General features: G+C 38.9%; 1 protein-coding gene across 3 annotated transcripts in view; it reads right to left on the bottom strand.

Annotated features, from left to right (window-relative positions):
• The window catches only part of scml4 (Scm polycomb group protein like 4), a 268,399-nt gene that overhangs the window by 152,468 nt on the left and 94,225 nt on the right, over positions 1-21,706 (bottom strand). For all 3 annotated transcript variants that reach the window (XM_028797625.2, XM_051925146.1, XM_051925145.1), the window contains exon 3: positions 7,689-7,929. In XM_028797625.2, coding sequence (XP_028653458.1) covers positions 7,689-7,893 — 205 coding nt within the window. In that variant the 5' untranslated portion in view covers positions 7,894-7,929. The remainder of the gene's footprint in view (positions 1-7,688; positions 7,930-21,706) is intronic.

Below are 21,706 nucleotides of genomic sequence, written 5' to 3'. Positions count from 1 at the left end.
GTATTTTTGCACTCCATTCAACGGCAGATGGCAAATTTTAAAGAGAAACAAGGGGTATTTAAATATGACCTCAATTCATTATAAGACTTGACTCAGATGTAAAGTTATGACCACTTTAAGCGGTTACAGACTGCAGAAGGTTATGGCCACTTTAGTGGTTACAAAACACTGAGTAAAACCGGTAGGGCAGTGAAAAAGAGGACAATCCAAATGAGATTAATTTAGGATAAACTTCATGCTGTAATATGTCTGTCTTTACCACATATAAAGAAACAGAAAGCAAGGAAAAGGGGCTAACAAGCATTCATCATTAGTGCTTCTTTGAATGCAAGCGATTTGACTTAAACAAATTAAACAATGTTACTTACGCTCCCATTCACTTTCATTTTAACACTGTGGTACATGTGTGAGTTTTGGCAGCATTGTGAAAAACTAAAATTGAGTCCACTGCACTAAGGACTGAAATAGCCATGTGTTGATTCTATAGCACAACCTACTGTGCCAAAATTGTGATTGCTACTAGTACATGTTGCAGTGATACTTGTCTTTGCAAGTTTATGCAACCCCCCACCCCCAACTTTCTCCCAACCAAATTAAGACACAACACAACCCTGGGTAAAACACAACTCTGTCATAGGTCATAAACACTCGAATAATATCACTTATAATGTTGATCAGTAACATACAACATTTTAGAACAGCAACAGGCAGATCATCATTTGTTTCTTATTGTAATTGAATTTAACTAGTTACATACATGAGTTTAGGACAGATATGAGCCTTTAAGACCTAGTATCTAACAACAAAAAAATACAGTGTGTTGTGACGATGCGGGTTTGCTGCATACTCCCATCTGCTGTCCGGGAGCACTTAACCCGACACCGTCAGTAATGTTACTGATGAGCTAAGCAGTGAGGCAACAACATATCAAGGGGATGGTGCAAAAGTGTCAAGTGCTTTTATTTAAAAACAATCAAAAACAATGTCCAAATTAAATAAATTCAGTGCTCCCCAAAAAGTCTTCATTAAATAAATAATCCATCAAACAAACGTGAAGAGTAGAGGTTAAAATATAGAAAAAGTCTTCTAAAAACAACGAGGTTAAAACCATGCAGAAAGCAGTCCTTTTTTAAAATATTTACAGAGCCCGGTGCTTCTTGTACCCTGGCGTCTCTCCTGTTTCTCCCATCTGGGCTCTGCAGCAGGCGAGTCGCTCTCTCAGCAGCTAACTTTCACTCCGCTCGATCGGTCTGGAGGCCTCCCGATTCCTAGCATCGGTCGCGCACTCATCCCAGCCCGAGACTTGGTTTCCTTGACGACCAGGACGCTCACATCAAGGACTTCAGCCACCAAGCCTCCCGACTGGCCTTACGCGGCCAGTCGTCCTTCTGCCGGTCACTCCCGTTCCTTCCTACAATGCGCAGCAGGAGCAACCACTTCCTTCTGCCCCCACCGAGTGTTGGCCAAACACCCTTCTTGGGGCTCACCTTCCAGCTGCCTGTCTGCGAGCCTGCACGCGCTCTCTCGTTCTCTCTCTCGCTCACTCACACCGGCTCTTTCACCACCCTGTTTCCTGCTCTCCAGCAACCTCCGTCTTTCTTTTTCCTTTCCTTTTTCATTTTCCTTCCTAGCCAGCTCGTGTTTCTATTTTACCAAGGGGGCATGGCAGCTGTAGCAAATTAGAAGCCCCAGGAACAATCACGGATGCGGGCGGCCTCTCACCTATGCACTTAGATGAGAAACGCCCACACCGCAAATCGCCCTGAGAACTGCTTCAGCCACACAACCACCACACCTCCTCACTAAGCCGCGAGCGCTGTGATTATTTATTAAAACTGGCTTTTAATGGGAGCTGGGGACCCACTATACCACATGTGCCATGTGTGTGTGTGAGTTTTTCCCAGAAACACCTACACACCTTTTGGAACTAGATAGCTCTGCTACCTCATTTTTTCAAGACTCCCGGATTTTTTCCCAACAATGTTCATGTCTCAGATGATTTGCACAATAAGGGAAAGAAATCCATCCTACCATTTTCTAAACCTGCCTATCTTGAACAGGATCAAGGGAAACGTGATGCCTATCCCAGCTAAGCATTGTGAGCAAGGCAGGAATCCCTCGCCAGGGAGTCAGGCCATTGCAGGGAAGGAAATCCTTTTCTATAAACACAGAATCGTGGTTCATAAACTCTGGCAACTGAGTACTTACTGAGAAAGTACTGCTTTTTAATCATCTCAGCAAACATTTGCCGAGGGATCGCAGAGCATCGGCCTGGTCCCCCCTGACAGATGCACTATGTCTCAAATGATGGGTATTTATCTTAAAATTTTTTTTAAGGCCACATGTAAATATTTTAATTATCAACAAATACGTGGCACAGTGACACAGTAGTAGCACTGCTGCTTTGTAGTAAGGAATCTCAAGTGCTCCCTGTGTGGAGTTTGCATATGGGTCACCATGGGTTTCGTCTGAGTGCTCCAATTTCCTCCCACAGTTCAAACACTGTTAGATTAGGTGAATTGGTGATACTGAACTGCCCCTAGCGCACATTTAAGTGTTGCATTTATTCTGTGCTGGATCTGCACCCTGTCCTGGGATTACTCCTGCCTTGTGCCCAATAATTACCAGGATATGCTCTAGCTGCCCCACAACTCTGCACTGAGAAAATATAATATATATTTTCTTCAACCATACAAGGGTTTAGGGAAAACAAAAGCTTTTAAAATCCAGTATCAAACAAGAAAAAATACAGCATGCAAAAATTTTTCTAAACCTGCTTACCCAGAACAGGGTCATGGGAAAGCTGGAGCCTATTCCAGCAAACATCGCCCACAAGGCAGGAATCCTTGGACAGTTCAATGCAGGGAAGGAAATCATTTTCTGCAAACATCAAATCGAATCAACTGAAGATTTACTGTGGAAGTACTCATTCTTTTTGAGATATAGTAGGATAACGCTTTCTAATATTTTTTGCAAACATTTCCTTAGGGCTGCTGAGGGATTGTGGCAGTGTCTCCTATCCCAACAGCGCTACCCCAGGGGGAGTACAAGTACTTTGGATGCTGGAAATTTCAAATAGGTTTTACCTTCCCTCAGGTAAAAAGATGTGCTTGATTCCAAGTTATATGTTATTCTGATAAAGGCAATGGTGCTTTAAATATCCCACATTTACATTTTTTTAATTCAAGTTTTTCCAGTTAGCACACCAGAAAGTAAGATGGTTAATGGTGTATTGCAATGCTGATGTGACTGAAGGAAGTCACTCGATGCAGTGCACCAAATCAGGCTGATCCCTTTGCAACAGGATGTCACTAAAAAGATGCAGATGCTTCAAAAACGGCTTTTTTTTATGAGTAGTCATAAATAGTTAAAATGTAGTTGCTTAATCATCACATTCTTTATTAAAGCTTTCATGCAATACTGAAACAATAAAGTTCAAACATAAACTCCACATCTCGCTGTCTTACCTCTTAAATTATAAAGGAAGACCAGGAACATCTTTATCTTCTGCTTGCTTATTTGATCTTTTAGGTTGAGAATGGGGAACATGAATTGTTTAAAAAGTAAACTAGTAGTCCACACTGGGTCTCGCGTAACAGGTACGTCCAGTATGTCAAGCTTATACCTAAAATGAATTATTATTATTATTAAACATTTCACTGTTTTTGATTATGGCAGTGCATCCTACAGAGCTGAAAAAGGCATAACAATATGGCATGAAAATCAGCCACTAACCAACATTGATCTCTTGACCAGCACTGATGTACTGCATTAACTCAGAGACTGCAGGGTGTCACACCTTTCGGCAGCCATACTACTTAAGATGGCATGGGTGCTACACATACTTTGGATGCTGGGAAGTTTTTAACGTTGATCCCTCATGGCTTCAGGGACCTCATTTTAACTCTACATCCTGTTAAGTACTTATGGAGGGAGTTTCAAGATTCTCCCAGTGTTGCCATGGCTTCCACTTCCACGTCCCTGTTTTTGAAACTAATGACACATAATCCAAAGACATGCAGGTTAAGAGAACTGATTTTGTTAAATTGTCCCTAGTTTGTTCAAGTGATTGTGCTTACCCTACGATATCCACGGTTTGTTCCTGCTTTGCGCCACCCGTGCTCTAATTCACTACTACCCTCACTTGGATCCTGTTCTTCATTTAATCATAATCTACTAAACAAAATAATATTGAAGTACTTTATGTAAATGTAATGACAGCCCAGCTGCAGATTTGACTGTACAACCTTGGCAGTGTTTAGCTTGTGTAATGTTTTCTCATCTCCCATAACACAAATCAAAGTTACTGCATTATAATGAAAAGGCACGAGGGTCATGAGTACCAGATCTCCACAGTGGCATATAGCCAATGAGTTAAAGAGTTAAAGCAATCTTAGGTCTGATATCACTTTACGGTAAACAACTAAAAATCTTAGCCATTTAAATATGACATAATTCATATGATTCAAGTACTGTATATTAACAGAGTGTAAATTAAAAGAATGCAATTTAAAAAATAATTGTGAAGCTATAATGTTCTCAGTCATTTACAGTATCCTGAGTCCAAGTCAACTCACAGGTTATCAATAAGCAAGTCAAGTCATTTTTTAAATATTGATAAGCAGGTCACAAGTCAGGTAAACGAAAAAGTGTTTTCACACTCTTAGTCCAATTGCTTTGAATTGAATCGGGGCCGTTTTGTTAGTGTGTTTTAATTTCCTGTCAGTTTGGTTGCGTTTCACACTGTAAACTTTCAAGCCAACTAAACATATCAACCATTCCGTGGGTGTGTTGTGGATTTCTTTCACTGAGCAGAAACGTTTCCCCAGAACAAAATACAGTAATCCCTCGCTATATCGCGCTTCGCCTTTCGCGGCTTCACTCCATCGCGGATTTTATATGTAAGCATATTTAAATATATATCGCGGATTTTTCGCTGCTTTGCGGGTTTCTGAGGATAATGGGTCTTTTAATTTCTGGTACATGCTTCCTCAGTTGGTTTGCCCAGTTGATTTCATACAAGGGACGCTATTGGCAGATGGCTGAGAAGCTACCCAACTTACCTTTCTTTCTCTCTCTCTTGCGCTGACTATCTGTGATCCTGATGTAGGGGGTGTGAGCAGGGGGGCTGTTCGCACACCTAAACGATAGGGACGCTCGTCTAAAAATGCTGAAAGATTATCTTCACGTTGCTATCTTCTGTGTGCAGCTTTTAAGTATGCTACACGGTGCTTCGCATATTTAAAAGCTCAAAGGGCACGTATTGATTTTTTTATCTGTCTCTCTCTATATCTCTCTCTCTCTCTGCTCCTGACGGAGGGGGTGTGAGCTGCCGCCTTCAACAGCTTTGTGCCGCGGTGCTTCGCATACTTACAAGCCAAACAGCCCTATTGATTTGTTTGCTCCTTTGAAGAGGAAGATATGTTTGCATTCTTTTAATTGTGAGACTGAACTGTCATCTCTGTCTTGTCATGGAGCACAGTTTAAACTTTTGAAAAAGAGACAAATGTTTGTTTGCAGTGTTTCAATAACGTTCCTGTCTCTCTACAACCTCCTGTGTTTCTGCGCAAATCTGTGACCCAAGCATGACAATATAAAAATAACCATATAAACATATGGTTTCTACTTCGCGGATTTTCTTATTTCGCGGGTGGCTCTGGAACGCAACCCCCGCGATGGAGGAGGGATTACTGTATTGGGTATGTTTGCATCACTGCATTTTCCATAATTATTAACTCTAAGATTACTTGAAAATGATGTGCTAAGTTTATGCACAGAAGGACACATTTAAAAAAGCAGAATGTACAACAGAAGACAAACTCTACTGATAGTATACATTGGAATTCTTCAGTTTTATGTTGCTTAATTTTCAAGTAAACAAGTAAATTGACATCAATTTTTTTATTTATTTTTTAAACATTGTCAACTGCTCTCCTATCGTGTGTTTGAAAGATTCTGAGACTGAATCAGGTGCTGCTCTGATTGAGTGAGTAATTGACCAAGGGTTCACTTGGTACCACAACGAGACCACCCTTTTCAAAGGGTCTCAATAAGGTTATTTTGGTCTACGCCAGAGTGTGATTGGCCTGTTCATATCTATATAAATGAACTGGACTTTCAGGGAAATCGCATCAGAGCTCAAAACAACTGTTCCAAATTAACTAGATGTGAAAACATCTTAAGATTCGAGTCACCCACCTCTGGTTAGAGGTTTAATGATTCAGAATTGGCACTTTTAATAACCGATGATTTTAACATTATGGAACACACCTTTTTAAATATTTTTTATTACTATATCTTTTCCTTTTGTCTCTTGTTGACAAAAAAGATCAGTGGGGTAAAAATGTAAATGTGATATGGTATTAATTCTTGTCATTTTCAATAGACAATATAGCTTTAAATGTTTTAGGTTTTTGAAAGAAATATATCAGATCAATTTAAACATTAGTGTAACTAAGACTGCAGAAACAACAGATATGCTAAATAATCCTGTCACTGACAACAAAGTGGTAAATATGGTAATGAGAGAAACGAAAAAAACTTTATTTTCAATATATAGTTTAGATTATAATGCTTTACAAATTAGTAATGAACTTGGAAAATCATTTTAAATGAGAATTCGTCAACATCATATATGCTTAAAAAAAAAAGCCTTGAAAGGAATTTTTCTCAGAGATTCTGGTTTTGCATTGATGAACTCTCAATCCACTATGCTAAGCTTTAGCCTGGCATGGAGCAGGTCGAGAGAGGATGCTTTAGTTGCCTCAGTTACCAAGCACAACATGCCCAAGACCACTTTGGTAGAACTGAACTTGTCTCAGATAAGCCTGGTATCTCAATTTAATGGAGGCTTATTGGCTAAGCATGCTTCATGAAATATCCCCAGATAACGCAACTATAAGCGTGAATGTGCTTAATTTGTCTCATAGCTTTCTACTCCATCATGAAGATGAAAAAGAAACAGCATCTCAAGCCAATAAAAGACAGACCACAGCCGCAGTGCCTCAGGGAGCTTATACTGCATGCTCTCATATTACCGGCACTGAATGCACACAAAATCTTACTTGTCCTAACATTGTCAAATATACAAATATATTACCAGCGGATACTGACATTTAGAGTTTTTCCCAGAAAAGGAAGATCCATATGGACAGATGAACAAAGGAGCTAGCTCAACTTTTACTAATACCAATGACCCTGAAGTTAAAATGTGTGCAGCTTAAGCACCAAAAGACACTAAACAGGAGGACATTTTGTGATTTTTAAACACAAGGGTGGAATGATTAAATAAACAGCATAACAAAGTTCAATACATCGAAAATCAGGATTTTAGCCAGACACAGCACTGTCTAATTCAATATTTTTGATTTCCATAAGTAATCTTACTAAATTATCAAAACACTATGGAATACTAAACAAAGTTCAAGCAATAACATATACTAAGCAAGGACCCTTCACATTCTGCAAATTTTGTAAGCAAACAATTTAAATTAATGTTATATCACAGAAACAGTTCAACTTTAAAATTCTGAAAATCTGTTTGTTAGCCTTTTTCTACACATTTAGGTCAAGTTTACAGATAGTACCCTATTCACTAAATCAATTTGTTTTTTTTTAAGAGAGCACAGGCCACATACCTGCAGCAGGTAACTGGCCAAGAACAGCAAAACGTATGAGATATTGCTTACTTTGTGATGAGGCTAGTTGTATTTGACTTCTCAGTCTTGGGAATCTTCTTTCACTTCCACCACCCAAATCAACCAACTGCCAGCAGCGTTTTCCTTTGTCGTCCCGACGATCCAGTCTCAGTCGCAGTCTGACACTCTGCACTCCCAAAACGTTGGATATCCACGGTAGGGTAGGATCTTGAATATCCCTCCCTCTGAGTTTCATTCCCTCTTCACACTGAATTATGGGTACAGTATAACCCTGCATAACAAAAGTAATGGTATAAAATCTGGATACTGTATATGGAATAGATACTGTACAATGATAAAATATATTGCATTAATTGGATTAATGGTTGTCTGAAACAGCCTGTAAGTTAAGTCTCATTTTAAGCAAGAAGCAAGTATGATACAAGATATAAATCATTTTAACTGAATATACTTCTGTCTTACCAAAGTTTTGTACACTGCTCAGTTAATACCCTTTTCACCTCTATAGCTGTCCTACAGCACGACAAAATGTGGATCAGAGGCAGTTAAGCCTAAACCAATTGCTAAGATTAACGATTCTGCTTTAAAAGAAATTTGAAACTGAAACCAATTTTATCAGACTTCTAGGTCAGAAATGTTTAAGGAAAGGCAATAAAAAGAACAAAGAATGTGTAAAAACTACAAAGTTCCACTTCTAGTTGACAAATTTATTTTTGAAGATATCAGCTGATGTACCACATCCATTAGTTCTGGACAGGTCTGAGTTCTGGTAAAATATGGAGTGTGAAAGATTCATTATAATGCACTGAATGTGGCTAATAAATCCTCACTATTTTATAAAAAATGTATACACATAAGTACCATACAGACATAACAAAGCAACTATGTAAATGCCTAATTAATAAGTAATAACTTACAGAAAGCATGTAAATAATATGTAATTATTTAGCTTGAGATTGCTTTTCATTTTGGGTAGTGACTAGAAGCCTAAGGTCAAAATGCAGAAATGCTGTGATCGTTGCAGTTCAGCAACCTGTAAATGTGCTTATAACAGATGACTGATGCCTGTAGTCCAGACCTTTGACCTGTTGAGCAGCTATAATTCTAAATCAGAAAAGAATGGGATGATATTCCTCTCCCAAAAGTCCATCAACTGGTCTCCTCAGTTCTCAGACGTTTACAGAGTGTTGTTAAAAGAAGAGAGGATGCTACACAGTTATAAACATGGCCCAGTGAGAAGTGTTGCTGCCATCAAGTTCAAAATAACATCATTCTTTTCTTAAAATGGTACATTTTCTTAGTTTAAACATTGTTTTTTGTGTTCTATTGTGAATAAAATATGGGTTTAGATAGATAGATAGATAGACAGATAGATAGATAGATAGATAGATAGATAGATAGATAGATAGATAGATAGATAGATAGATAGATAGATAGATAGATAGATAGATAGATAGATAGATAGATAGATAGATAGATACTTTATTAATCCCAATGGGAAATTCACATTCTCCAGCAGCAGCATAATGATACAATAAATAATATTAAATTAAAGAATGATAATAATGCAGGTGAAAAAACAGACAATAACTTTGTATAATGTTAAATGTTAACGTTTACACCCCCAGGTGGAATTGAAGAGTCGCATAGTTTGGGGGAGGAACGATCTCCTCAATCTGTCAGTGGAACAGGACAGTGACAGCAGTCTGTCGCTGAAGCTGCTCTTCTGTCTGGAGATGATACTATTTAGTGGATGCAGTGGATTCTCCATAATTGATAGGAGCCTGCTGAGCGCCCTTCGCTCTGCCACAGATGTTAAACTGTCCAGCTCCATGCCAATAATAGAGCCTGCCTTCCTCACCAGTTTGTCCAGGTGTGAGGCGTCTTTCCTCTTAATGCTGCCTCCCCAGCACACCACCGCGTAGAAGAGGGCGCTCGCCACAACTGTCTGATAGAACATCTGCAGCATCTTATTGCATATGTTGAAGGACGCCAGCCTTCTAAGGAAGTATAGTCGGCTCTGTCCTTTCTTGCACAGCGCATCAGTATTGGCAGTCCAGTCTAATTTATCATCCAGCTGCACTCCCAGATATTTATAGGTCTGCACCATCTGCACACAGTCACCTTTGATGATCACGGGGTCTATGAGGGGTCTGGGCCTCCTAAAATCCACCACCAACTCCTTGGTTTTGCTGGTGTTCAGTTGTAGGTAGTTTGAGTCGCACCATTTAACAAAGTCATTGATTAGGTCCCTATACTCATCCTCCAACCCATTCCTGATGCAGCCCACGATAGCAGTGTCATCAGCGAACTTTTGCACATGGCAGGACTCCGAGTTGTATTGGAAGTCCGATGTATATAGGCTGAACAGGACCGGAGAAAGTACAGTCCCTTGTGGTGCTCCTGTGTTGCTGACCACAATGTCAGACGTGCAGTTCCCAAGACGCACATACTGAGGTCTGTCTTTAAGATAGTCCATGATCCATGCCACTAGGTATGAATCTAATCCCATCTCTGTCAGCTTGTCCCTAAGGAGCAGAGGTTGGATTGTGTTGAAGGCGCTAGAGAAGTCTAGAAACATAATTCTTACAGCACCACTGCCTATGTTTATGAGATTTCAAATCATTGCATTCTGTTTTCTGTACTTTTTACACAGTGTCCCAACTTTTTTGGAATTAGGGTTGTATTTTTTTCCTTAACCAGCCAACTCTGGGGTCTCAAATTCAGTTCCTAGAGGGGCCACCATTTTCACACCAGCCAATTTCTTAACCTACAATCAAATTCGCACTGTTAATGAAGTGCATTACTTAACTCAGTGACTTGTGCATGCTTTCAATCTGCCACACCAGAAACTTCTAAAACTGTTATTTTTTTTTTTTAATTGAGAGCACCAGATTGTTTTAAGGATCAGAGTAGATCAATATTTCTCAGACCATCTATATTTTCTTTTAAATATTTTAATAAATTGGACAAAATGGATAAAAAGGCAGGGCGGCACGGTGGCGCAGTGGGTAGCACTGCTGCCTCGCAGTTGGGGGACCTGGGTTTGCTTCCCGGGTCCTCCCTGCATGGAGTTTGCATGTTCTCCCCGTGTCTGCGTGAGTTTCCTCCGGGGGCTCTGGTTTCCTCCCACAGTCCAAAGACATGCAGGTTAGGTGGATTAGCAATTCTAAATTGGCCCTAGTGTGTGGGTGTGTTTATGTGTGTCCTGCGGTGGGTTGGCACCCTGCCCGGCATTGGTTCCTGCCTTGTGCCCTGTGTTGGCTGGGATTGGCTCCAGCAGACCCCCGTGACCCTGTGTTTGGATTCAGCGGGTTGGAAAATGGATGGATGAATGGATAAAAAGGCACAAAAATGGGATAAAAAGTTAACTGGTCACCTGATGGTTTGCTTTGCATCTCATTATTGTTTGGAAAAAAACAACTAAAGATAAAGATTCTGAATTTAATTAAATTTAGTGTAAATAAGTATGTTACATTAGTGGTAGGTAATGATTATTAATTAAGAAAATGGCTAGAACAAACACTTGAAGCAATAGTGGCACTCCAGGATCTGAGATTGGTATCTCTGAGTATTTGTGATAAACATGTGATATAACTGAAGAAAATGAATTACATCATTTATATATACTGTATAAGAATTCCAAACAATCAACACAATTAAAACACAAGCACCAATGAAAATGCTTCATTCAAGACGAGAAAGGGCAGGTACCTTTTACTAAATCACACACGATAAAAATAAATATTCACAAACCACACAACTTATTCAAAGACCCACAAGAATTTACTTATTACTCCAAGAACCATGCGATTAAACACACTGTAAATACCCTGTTTACACTAGGCATTTCAATCCAATTTTATATGGATAGGCTGTAAACATTATGTGCCTCTTTAGCAGAAACAAATTCAATTACAGTTTTTCATGCAAAATAAAAATTAGCAACCTCACACTTTACATTTTTAACTGATAATGAATGCCCAAGGAAGAAGCTCTTTACCTTATAATATTAAAAGAGGACAAAACAGGCAGAGAATGTACTATAATGCTGTAGCTGTGACAGCTCTAGCCAAAGCCACAAGTGTGCTACAGTCGATCTGGATGCATGAACGGAATCAATACTGGTGAGATATAATCTTGCTTGGATTGTTCAATGACTGCTACTGCTGTATAGTCTATGTACTATATACTATGTACTATGTGTCACTTTGTGTATTTCTGTATTTCAAAGACTACAGCCTCTTAGACTGCTGAAAAGAAAAGACATGAGATTTCAAAAATATACACCCCTAAAAAAGTGTGCTGCAACTGGCATTATGTATTTTGCTTCTGGTGCTGGCTATAAAAGCTCAAGTCTTTTAAGACAAAAGAAACCATCACTGAGTCAGAGTTTGGAAAGAGTGCTGTGCTCTCGGGTCATCTCTGCTGCAGACTGCTGCGCCTACAAGAGAAGTGACTCAGTGCAGCAGTGCAATCAATGGCTCACATATTCCGGTCAGCGCTCCAAAAAGAATTTTGCAAGGATTACTACAAATGAAAGTTATGCCACTTAATTTAACAGGTGATTTTTTGGACAGGTGTGCCACTTTGGAGCAGTTGAAGGCTGACTGACTTATGTGGCTTACCAAAAAAAATGTCACATTGGAGAGATTTCATACAGTGAACATAATTTATTCACATAAATAATGTGAATGGCTGCAGTACCTTTGTGTCAACCTCGTCTACCTATTTACTATGAGAACACCCTCTGACCAAATTGAAAATTACAGGAATTACAGAAAAGTAATGTTGGCTTATTAATTGAAAATAGTGATGTGCCCCCTAATATCACTACCAACTGGCAATGTTAAAGGGGACGATTAATCTTACTGAGGAGTTTACATATAGCCCAGCCCAACCCTAGTTACTAAATAGTAATTATAAGTACTTTGGTGAGAATTCAAACATGGAAATTGTTAACTATGAACTGCAAAGTAATTCTTAAACAAACTAAGCCTGAACTCTGCAAAACAGAATTTAAAATGTGTAAATTCAGCTGGACTAGGGCAGGTCAGAGGGGAAAAGCCTTAATTAAAAAATGTAACATGACAAAAAAGGTTTACCAAAGGACCCAAGGTAAAAAAAAAAGCTAGATCAATGTACCACTACACAGCTCCCTCTTTCGTTTGCTAAAACGTCACTTGTTAGACAATAAATTTATAAATGAAGTCATTAAGCTCACCTGGAAATCTATAAGCAAAGGAGGCCAGGTTAGCAGAATGGGACACCAACTTAATTTAAGCTTAAATGACTTAAAAAGCACAGCAATAAACCATGAACACCAAGACAAATGCTTTGCAGTAAGGAGATTGTGGGTTCGCTTCCCGGGTCCTCCCTGTGTGGAGTGCGCTTTGAGTAGTGAGAAAAGCGCTATATAAATGTAAAAAATTATTAAAGAAAGAATTAAAAATCTTTTTCCAAAGAAGGAGGGCAGAATGAAGGCTAAAAAGTAGCAACCTGAGTCAAACCATGATAATGGAAAGCTGAAATAAATTCTCGTTATATATGTTCACTTTACATTTATCTTTTTTGCTCTGTTCATCCTAATAATGTTTCACATTTTCCCCAGATTTGTATAGATGATTGAGTTTTCATTCTATATGCCAAAGACGTGTTAAGGTACAGTAACTAATTACTCCAAGTTGTATAGTATGGGTTTATGTGTGAACATGCCCTTGTGAAAGACTGGTTAGACATGACTGGGACAAGTTCCAACCACCTACAACCCTGTAGTGGATATACAGATTTGAAGAGGAATTAAATGTGAAGAGTGTATTCAATTGGGACAGAATTATTACTTATAATTCTAAATGTTATGTGTATTTTTCCCACACTGGTCATAAACTACACTTTCGTATGTGAATAGTGGGTGCTGAAACCTGACCAACTAAAGAACAAATATGTGTGGCCTAATTGTGGTAACTATAGCAACCCTGCTGACATGGTGGTAAAAAGTGCTATTAAAAGAAAAAGCATCAACAGCTAGAACTAATCTTTGTCTTTTAATGAGACATGGAAAGGGTCTATCAAAGTATGAAAATAAAGTGAAATGAAAAATAATCTGTCTGCTTTTTCCTTTTCTTCAGAATAAATGTTGATATACAAAAGGGACCCAACATCAGCAAACAAAGAATGTTCATCACAATTTCCTTCTGTGTTTTTTGGTAGAATTGTCTAACAGACTACAAAATGTTAATTCCTAGAAATATGGCAAATCATCCAGGCTCTGAGACAACAAACTGTCTCTAAAAACTGAAAATGACCACTACCAAGGTTGATGAAGGCATGACGTTCTTACAGTGAAATAAGCTTTTAATTTATCTCTAGGTGTAACATAACCAATTTCACTCAAACACTTTACATTCAATCTCCAAATTTATCAAATTTTGTTCCAGGATTGAATATGACTTTACTGAAAATTGTATGCCTTGCTTTTTGAAAAATTTAGACAGGACAGTCACTTTATGACTACCATCACAAAATGTCAAAATGCCTCCATGTGGACACTCCATATATTAGTGAACGTAGTTCTGTGGCGTCCACATGTCTTAGAGTGGTCTCAATTACATTTTCCTGACAGACAGTTACAAAAAAGTTTTTCCTGTAATTCTCAAAAATTTCTTTGAGCCCAAAATGTTTCAGTACTAACAAATATGGACATGCAGTAAAGAATTTATACCGGACAGAGGTGGAGTAATTAGGTCTTGTCTGTTAACCAAATTATATTCTCAATTATTCCGTTAATTCACCACATTGATTTAAATGAAGAAGACTTTTCTGCCCAACTGTAATTAAACACATACATTATAAAAGCATGTTAAGCTAATATACTATTAAAACATCTTATCAAGTACAGTTTAAAAACAATTTTAAAATGTATAAGGTTAAAAAAACAATATCATATCAAGTATGAGTGCCATTAAGCTTTAGAGTTGTGCATAAATGACTGTTTACAGCCTGCAAAGAAGTAAAAGGAGGTCTGCTTCCATACATACAGTATGTTTTCTTTCAGGGAGACCACAAGTTGAAATAAAATAATTTGAAGAAAAGCAGATTGAAGACAGAGAGACAGCAAAAAATATTCAAACAAAAGGTGATTATATCTAGACATACCAAAAGTAAACCTGCAAGATGATTTGAAACTGATTTGTCAGTTAATACATTCCTGGGCCTTGAAGGAAAAGAAGCATTCTTCAGTCTAATATGTTGGCATATAGATCCCATTTTGAAATCTACTGAAGTTAGTTGACCTTCTAATATGAATGTCAGTTTAGGCAGAAATATTAAGAATGAGAACAAAGTCTGGCAGCCTAATAAGCATAAAAATTAGGTTGGCCTATACTACGCTTCGGGTCAGACTGCTAGACTGAGGAAACTTCATGATCATTTTAATCAGGATCCAGAAACTCAACACTCCCAAACAGCCTGACAGCATGGTTAGTGTCATCCTTGGCAAGCTGCCTCATTGAGAAACAATGAATGAGTGTAAAAGTAATAGAACATATGCATTAAAAAAGAAAAAAGAAATAGGCAAGTTATTGCTTATAAATTTAAAGAAAACATAACTGGAATTGGTGCATGTTTTCAATTATGAGAGGTTAACCATTGCTATTAATGAAAATTAGTTTATTTTGTTCTTCTTGTTAAACAGTTTATTGTATTAACTGCACATTAACAGTCACTGCTAAGTCCGTTATTAGCATTCAACATGCGATGGTCATTAACAAGTAGTTTGGATACTTTATTTGTTGATTTAACAATATGATTAATATTTCAGTGAACTTGCAGATTATTTTCAGCATAAATACATCTGTTTTAACTAAGACAGAAATTATTAGAATCTTTGCTATTATAATATTCAATTTATTGGAGTCCAACACAGAAATATTAAAGGTACAAACATGCAGACCAAGGTGGAGAGCAAAAAAAAAACCCACAACATCAACACAGGCTAGGTCTGTGCAATGCCTTAAAAAATAATTTCAAAACATGGTTGTATGATACCATCGGCTCTGGTGGAGAATGGAGAGGAGCTTGCTACAAATAATTAGCTTCTCTACCCTTGTACTGTTTAAAGTGTCATCACAGGCTGGTGTTTGAACAGTGCATGCATGTTTTAGCTCGGGACACAGGAGTAGTTTTGTTGTCTCACCAACTTGTTGAAACTCTGCACATGTAAGGGTATTTACTAATATTATTATGATGACCCAAAGGTGACTCTTTCCAAGTTCATTTAAAATTGCTAAAAATCACGATTTTGTATTGGCACAAAACTCTAAAATTAGATCTACCTCATCATAAAATGGATATGAACAAATGTCTACCAAGAGGAAAGTAAGTTACTTATTACTTTTCTCACTGAAAAAAGTATCATCAGTTGTTCTCTTTCTACCATTTTCTACCATCATAAATAGTGAGTCTGCATGTGATATAGAAAAAAAAATCATACATCATTGTGTTCAGCACTAGAATCCCTGAAGCCTACGAAAATATTCATAATGCCAGGCCACCTTAAATTCCTTTCCACCTCGTCAGCAGCGTCTGTTTTGCAGATGAGTTAATTAGCACAAGCAGCAAGCAGCCTGCTATCCCATCCCTCACCGAGGCACCTAAAGTCAAGTCTGGCGCAAAATTCTAAGAGCTGGGAGTAAAGTGTCTGGAATTGTATAGGGTAAATAATATATTGTTACTTGGAATACAATGATCTTTGTAAATGGGATGACAGGAAATGCAAGGTAAGAAATGTTGAACGCATAACTAAAACAGAATCTTTTTTCATGTTATAGTAATAATTGACAAAATGTTGCTGTGAAGTGTATAATGTGTGAAGACAGAAGTCCAAATATCAAAATAGACACTTTCACAAAAGATACAACAAAACAATTGCGCTTCTATTCAAGAATATAACAGAAGAAAAAGAAATTGTTCAATTTACATTACTGGCAATGTGTAAAAACTAAAGCCCAACTATCAATCAATACAAACTAACATGTCCGCCTGGCTGGTGCAGAGGTAAGGACTGCTGCCTCATAATCAAGAGATTGCGGGTTCAATCCCAGGTCGTCCTCACGTTTTGAGTAGTGAGCTGCTATTATTGTTACTATTACAGTATATAATAAAAACATACATTTAATTTGAGTCTGTAACAGCCAGTGTAAACTTATGGTACTTGTAAAAGGTAGCACTGAAGGGATAAAAGCAGAAACACATACGTAGCTCAATCATTTCTTCCTTGTGTCTTGTTGTGTAAACAGACACCGCAGTATCTATGGTGGATATTACTTTTCCTCGCCCACGAACATTCACGTTAACATGTCATTTGAACGATTTTTTTTTTATTCAAGAATCCAAGAATAAAACTGAATAAAAAAATTGTTCAAATAACATGTTGATATGAATGTCCATGTGTGAGAAAAAGTAACATCTTTTACAAGTACCATAAATTTAATCAGGATATTGCACACTCACATCAAATGTATGTTTTTGTTATATGATAATAATAATAATAATAATAGCACCTCACTACTCAAAGCCCCAAATACAGAGAATTCGCAGGATTTGAACCTATTACCTCACCATTACTAAACAGTAGCGTATCCACTGCGCCATCTGTGCAGATCCGTGACAGAGCACTGTTACCACTTTGCACGTTTCATTTTCAACTAATTGTCAAACACACACGTATGCGAACATCTTTTATTTTGTACCAACTGATATTTGGGCTTCAGCAACATGTCAATCGAGCAATTGAGCACTATTCAGATATACAGTAATCCCTCGCTATATCGCGCTTCGCCTTTCGCGGCTTCACTCCATCGCGGATTTTATATGTAAGCATATTTAAATATATATCGCGGATTTTTTGCTGGTTCGCGGATTTCTGCGGACAATGGGTCTTTTCATTTCTGGTACATGCTTCCTCAGTTGGTTTGCCCAGTTGATTTCATACAAGGGACGCTATTGGCAGATGGCTGAGAAGCTACCCAACTTACTTTTCTCTCTCTCTTGCGCTGACTATCTGTGATCCTGACGTAGGGGGTGTGAGCAGGGGGGCTGTTCACACACCTAGACGATACGGACGCTTGTCTAAAAATGCTGAAAGATTATCTTCACGTTGCTATCTTTTGTGCAGCTGCTTCCTGAAACGATATGCTGCAAGGTGCTTCGCATACTTAAAAGCTCGAAGGGCACGTATTGATTTTTGATTGAAAAACAAACTCTGTCTCTCTCTCTCTTTCTGTGCTCTTGACAGAGGGGGTGTGAGCTGCCGCCTTCAACAGCTTTGTGCCGCGGTGCTTCGCATACTTAAAAGCCAAACAGCCCTATTGATTTTCCTCTACCTTTATGACAGTCTCTGCTTCTGACTCCTTTGAAGAGGAAGATATGTTTGTATTCTTTTAATTGTGAGACAGAACTGTCATCTCTGTCTTGTCATGGAGCACAGTTTAAACTTTTGAAAAAGAGACAAATGTTTGTTTGCAGTGTTTGAATAACGTTCCTGTCTCTCTACAACCTCCTGTGTTTCTGCGCAAATCTGTGACCCAAGCATGACAATATAAAAATAACCATCTAAACATATGGTTTCTACTTCGCGGATTTTCTTATTTCGCGGGTGGCTCTGGAACGCAACCGCCGCGATGGAGGAGGGATTACTGTATAGTGCAATCAATTTATTTCATATATGCTATCTTATGTACACAGTACAATTAAATTCCTGTTTGTCTGTAAGCAGTGCTTAAAGTAGAAACAAATTACTGCCAATACTCAGTTTAGTCAGTTTCTCGTCCCTTCTCCCAATTTGTTTTTACTTGTGCACAACAGGATGGGGGTGTGGGGCTTCCTTTCGGAGGCCGGGCCACATTGATATAGTGTATGTTATCAGAGCAGGGTGTCCACTTGATTCTATGAGCATCATAATGCACTAACATTCATTTGAAGGTTGGGAGTCCCCTTGAAGCTTTGACCACCAGTGGTAGCGACCCACTTCAAGCACTGCTTGCAAGACCAAACAAGCACCATCAGACTGCCACTTTCCTTGTTTGATGTCCAGGGGCCTCATGCATAATGCCGTGCGTAGAATTCACACTAAAACATGGTGGAAGGATAAAAGTGGAAATGTGTGTATGCACAAAAAAATCCAGATGCATAAATCTGTGCGTTCACCAACTTCCACGTTCTTCTGCTCCATAAATCCCAGTCAGTGTGAAAAGTAATGCACGTGCACACGCCTGCTGCCCCACCCCAACTCCTCCCAGAATTACGCCTCTTTAAATATGCAAATCAATATAAATAGCCCTTAAGCTCAGCGTTCTGTGAAAAGACAATGGAAAAAGCATGGGGGGAAAATAGAAGAATTTCAGCGAATACTAAGTGGAAGCAAGGAAAAACGTACTATTTGTTGGTTTAAACCAGGCATGTCAAACACGCGGCCCGCAACAGAAATCTGTGCGGCTCGCTTGACAGATCCTAGTTAGCACTAAACTTGGACAAAATGATTACTATCATTTGTGATTGAATCATTCTGCATCTTTGGCGTTACTTATTTACATATCTTACTTCCGTCTTCTGACAAAAGCGCATTTTCCCATGGCATTACAGTACCGGAAACATCATCTGCTAGTATAGTTGCAGCTGCGGCGTCAGCTCCTTGATACCCTAGGCATGAGGCAAGAAAGGGAAACCACACCGGAACAAAAGCACTGCTTTTTGCTTTTCTAACGTCACAGACAAGCTGCATTAGTCTGGGGATCGGTCACCCATAGTATGAAATGACATTTTATCATGTAAATGTGTGAATTCAGGGGACTCTTTAAAAGGAGCAAACCAGCCAAAGTTGCAAAAGAATTCCAAGAATTCCAACTGCAGCCACAGTGAGTAATTATTTTAAGGATGCTGAGCTATCTAAAAGAATGATGTACTGAGTAAAAAACCACTGGCCGCAGCAGTGTGATGCTACAAAGAGCTACAGTGCACTCCTGCTAAACTAGCTTAGCATAGGATTCTCACATACAGTTAGGTCCATAAATTTTTGGACAGAGACAACTCTTTTCTAATTTTGGTTCTGTACATTACCACAATGTATTTTAAATTAAACAACTCAGACACAGTTGAAGTGCAGACTTTCAGCTTTAATTCAGTGGGGTGAACAAAACGATTGCATAAAAATGTGAGGCAACAAAAGCATTTTTTTAACACAATCCCTTCATTTCAGGGGCTCAAAAGTAATTGGACAATTGACTCAAAGGCTATTTCATGGGCAGGTGTGGGCAAGTCCGTCGTTATGTCATTATCAATTAAGCAGATAAAAAGGCCTGGAGTTGATTTGAGGTGTGGTGCTTGCATGTGGAAGATTTTGCTGTGAACAGATAACATGCGGTCAAAGGAGCTCTCCATGCAGGTGAAAGAAGCCTTCCTTAAGAAACAGAAAAAACCCATCAGAGAAATTGCTACAATATTAGTAGTGTGGCAAAATCTACAGTTTGGTACATCCTGAGAAAGAAAGCAAGCACAGGTGAACTCAGCAACGCAAAAAGACCTGGACGTCCACGGAAGACAACAGTGGTGGATGATCGCAGAATCTTTTCCATGGTGAAGAGAAACCCCTTCACAACAGCCAACCAAGTGAACAACACTCTCCAGGGCGTAGGTGTATCGATATCCAAGTCTACCATTAAGGGAAGACTGCATGAAAGTAAATACAGAGGGTGCACTGCAAGGTGCAAGCCACTCATAAGCCTCAAGAATAGAAAGGCTAGATTGGACTTTGCTAAAGAACATCTACAAAAGCCAGCATAGTTCTGGAAAAACATTCTTTCAACAGATGAAACCAAGATCAACCTCTACCAGAATGATGGCAAGAAAAAAGTATGGCGAAGGCGTGGAACAGCTCATTATCCAAAGCATACCACATCACCTGTAAAACACGGTGGAGGCAGTGTGATGGCTTGGGCGTACATGGCTGCCAGTGGCACTGGGACACTAGTGTTTATTGATGATGTGACACAGGACAGAAGCAGCCGAATGAATTCTGAGGTGTTCAGAGACATACTGTCTGCTCAAATCCAGCTAAATGCAGTCAAATTGATTGGGCGGCGTTTCATGATACAGATGGACAATGACCCAAAACATACAGCCAAAGCAACCCAGGAGTTTATTAAAGCAAAGAAGTGGAAAATTCTTGAATGACCAAGTCAGTCACCTGATCTTAACCCAATTGAGCATGCATTTCACTTGTTGAAGGCTAAACTTTGGACAGAAAGGCCCACAAACAAACAGCAACTGAAAGCCGCTGCAGTAAAGGCCTGGCAGAGCATTAAAAAGGAGGAAACCCAGCATCTGGTGATGTCCATGAGATCAAGACTTCAGGCTGTCATTGCCAGCAAAGGGTTTTCAACCAAGTATTAGAAATGGGCATTTTATTTCCAGTTATTTAATTTGTCCAATTACTTTTGAGCCCCTGAAATGAAGGGATTGTGTTAAAAAAATGCTTTAGTTGCCTCACATTTTTATGCAATCGTTTTGTTCACCCCACTGAATTAAAGCTGAAAGTCTGCACTTCAACTGCATCTGAGTTGTTTCATTTAAAATTCATTGTGGTAATGTACAGAACCAAAATTAGAAAAAAGTTGTCTCTGTCCAAATATTTATGGACCTAACTGTACCTCCTGCTATGAATAGGAGTGCCTAACTGCTTTCTTGTAAGGAGCATGAGACTGAAAAAAAAGTGCTGGCTGCAGTTTTGTGCTTTGAAGAAACTTCTGCAGATGTTTTTTAATTTATCGACGGGAGGGTGGGGTTAAGGTTGTTTGAGGATGTCCCCCTCTGAGACTCCAGTGTGGCTGTCTGAGGGTGGGATGGGGGTATGTGTTGAGTGAGCTTGTTGGAGCAGCGACCTGTCACAACCCACATGGCAACCCACTATCATGATAAACAACAGAAACTCATGGTCAACCAGTGACAGCCCATGACCAGACACAATGGTTGAGAAAACATTGGTCTAAATCATC

This window comes from Erpetoichthys calabaricus, chromosome 3 (genome assembly GCF_900747795.2).
Source record: "Erpetoichthys calabaricus chromosome 3, fErpCal1.3, whole genome shotgun sequence".
In the NCBI taxonomy this organism is placed as follows: Eukaryota; Metazoa; Chordata; class Cladistia; order Polypteriformes; family Polypteridae; genus Erpetoichthys; species Erpetoichthys calabaricus.
Note: the sequence above shows the minus strand (reverse complement) of the source record. Positions and strands in the feature narration are given on the sequence as shown.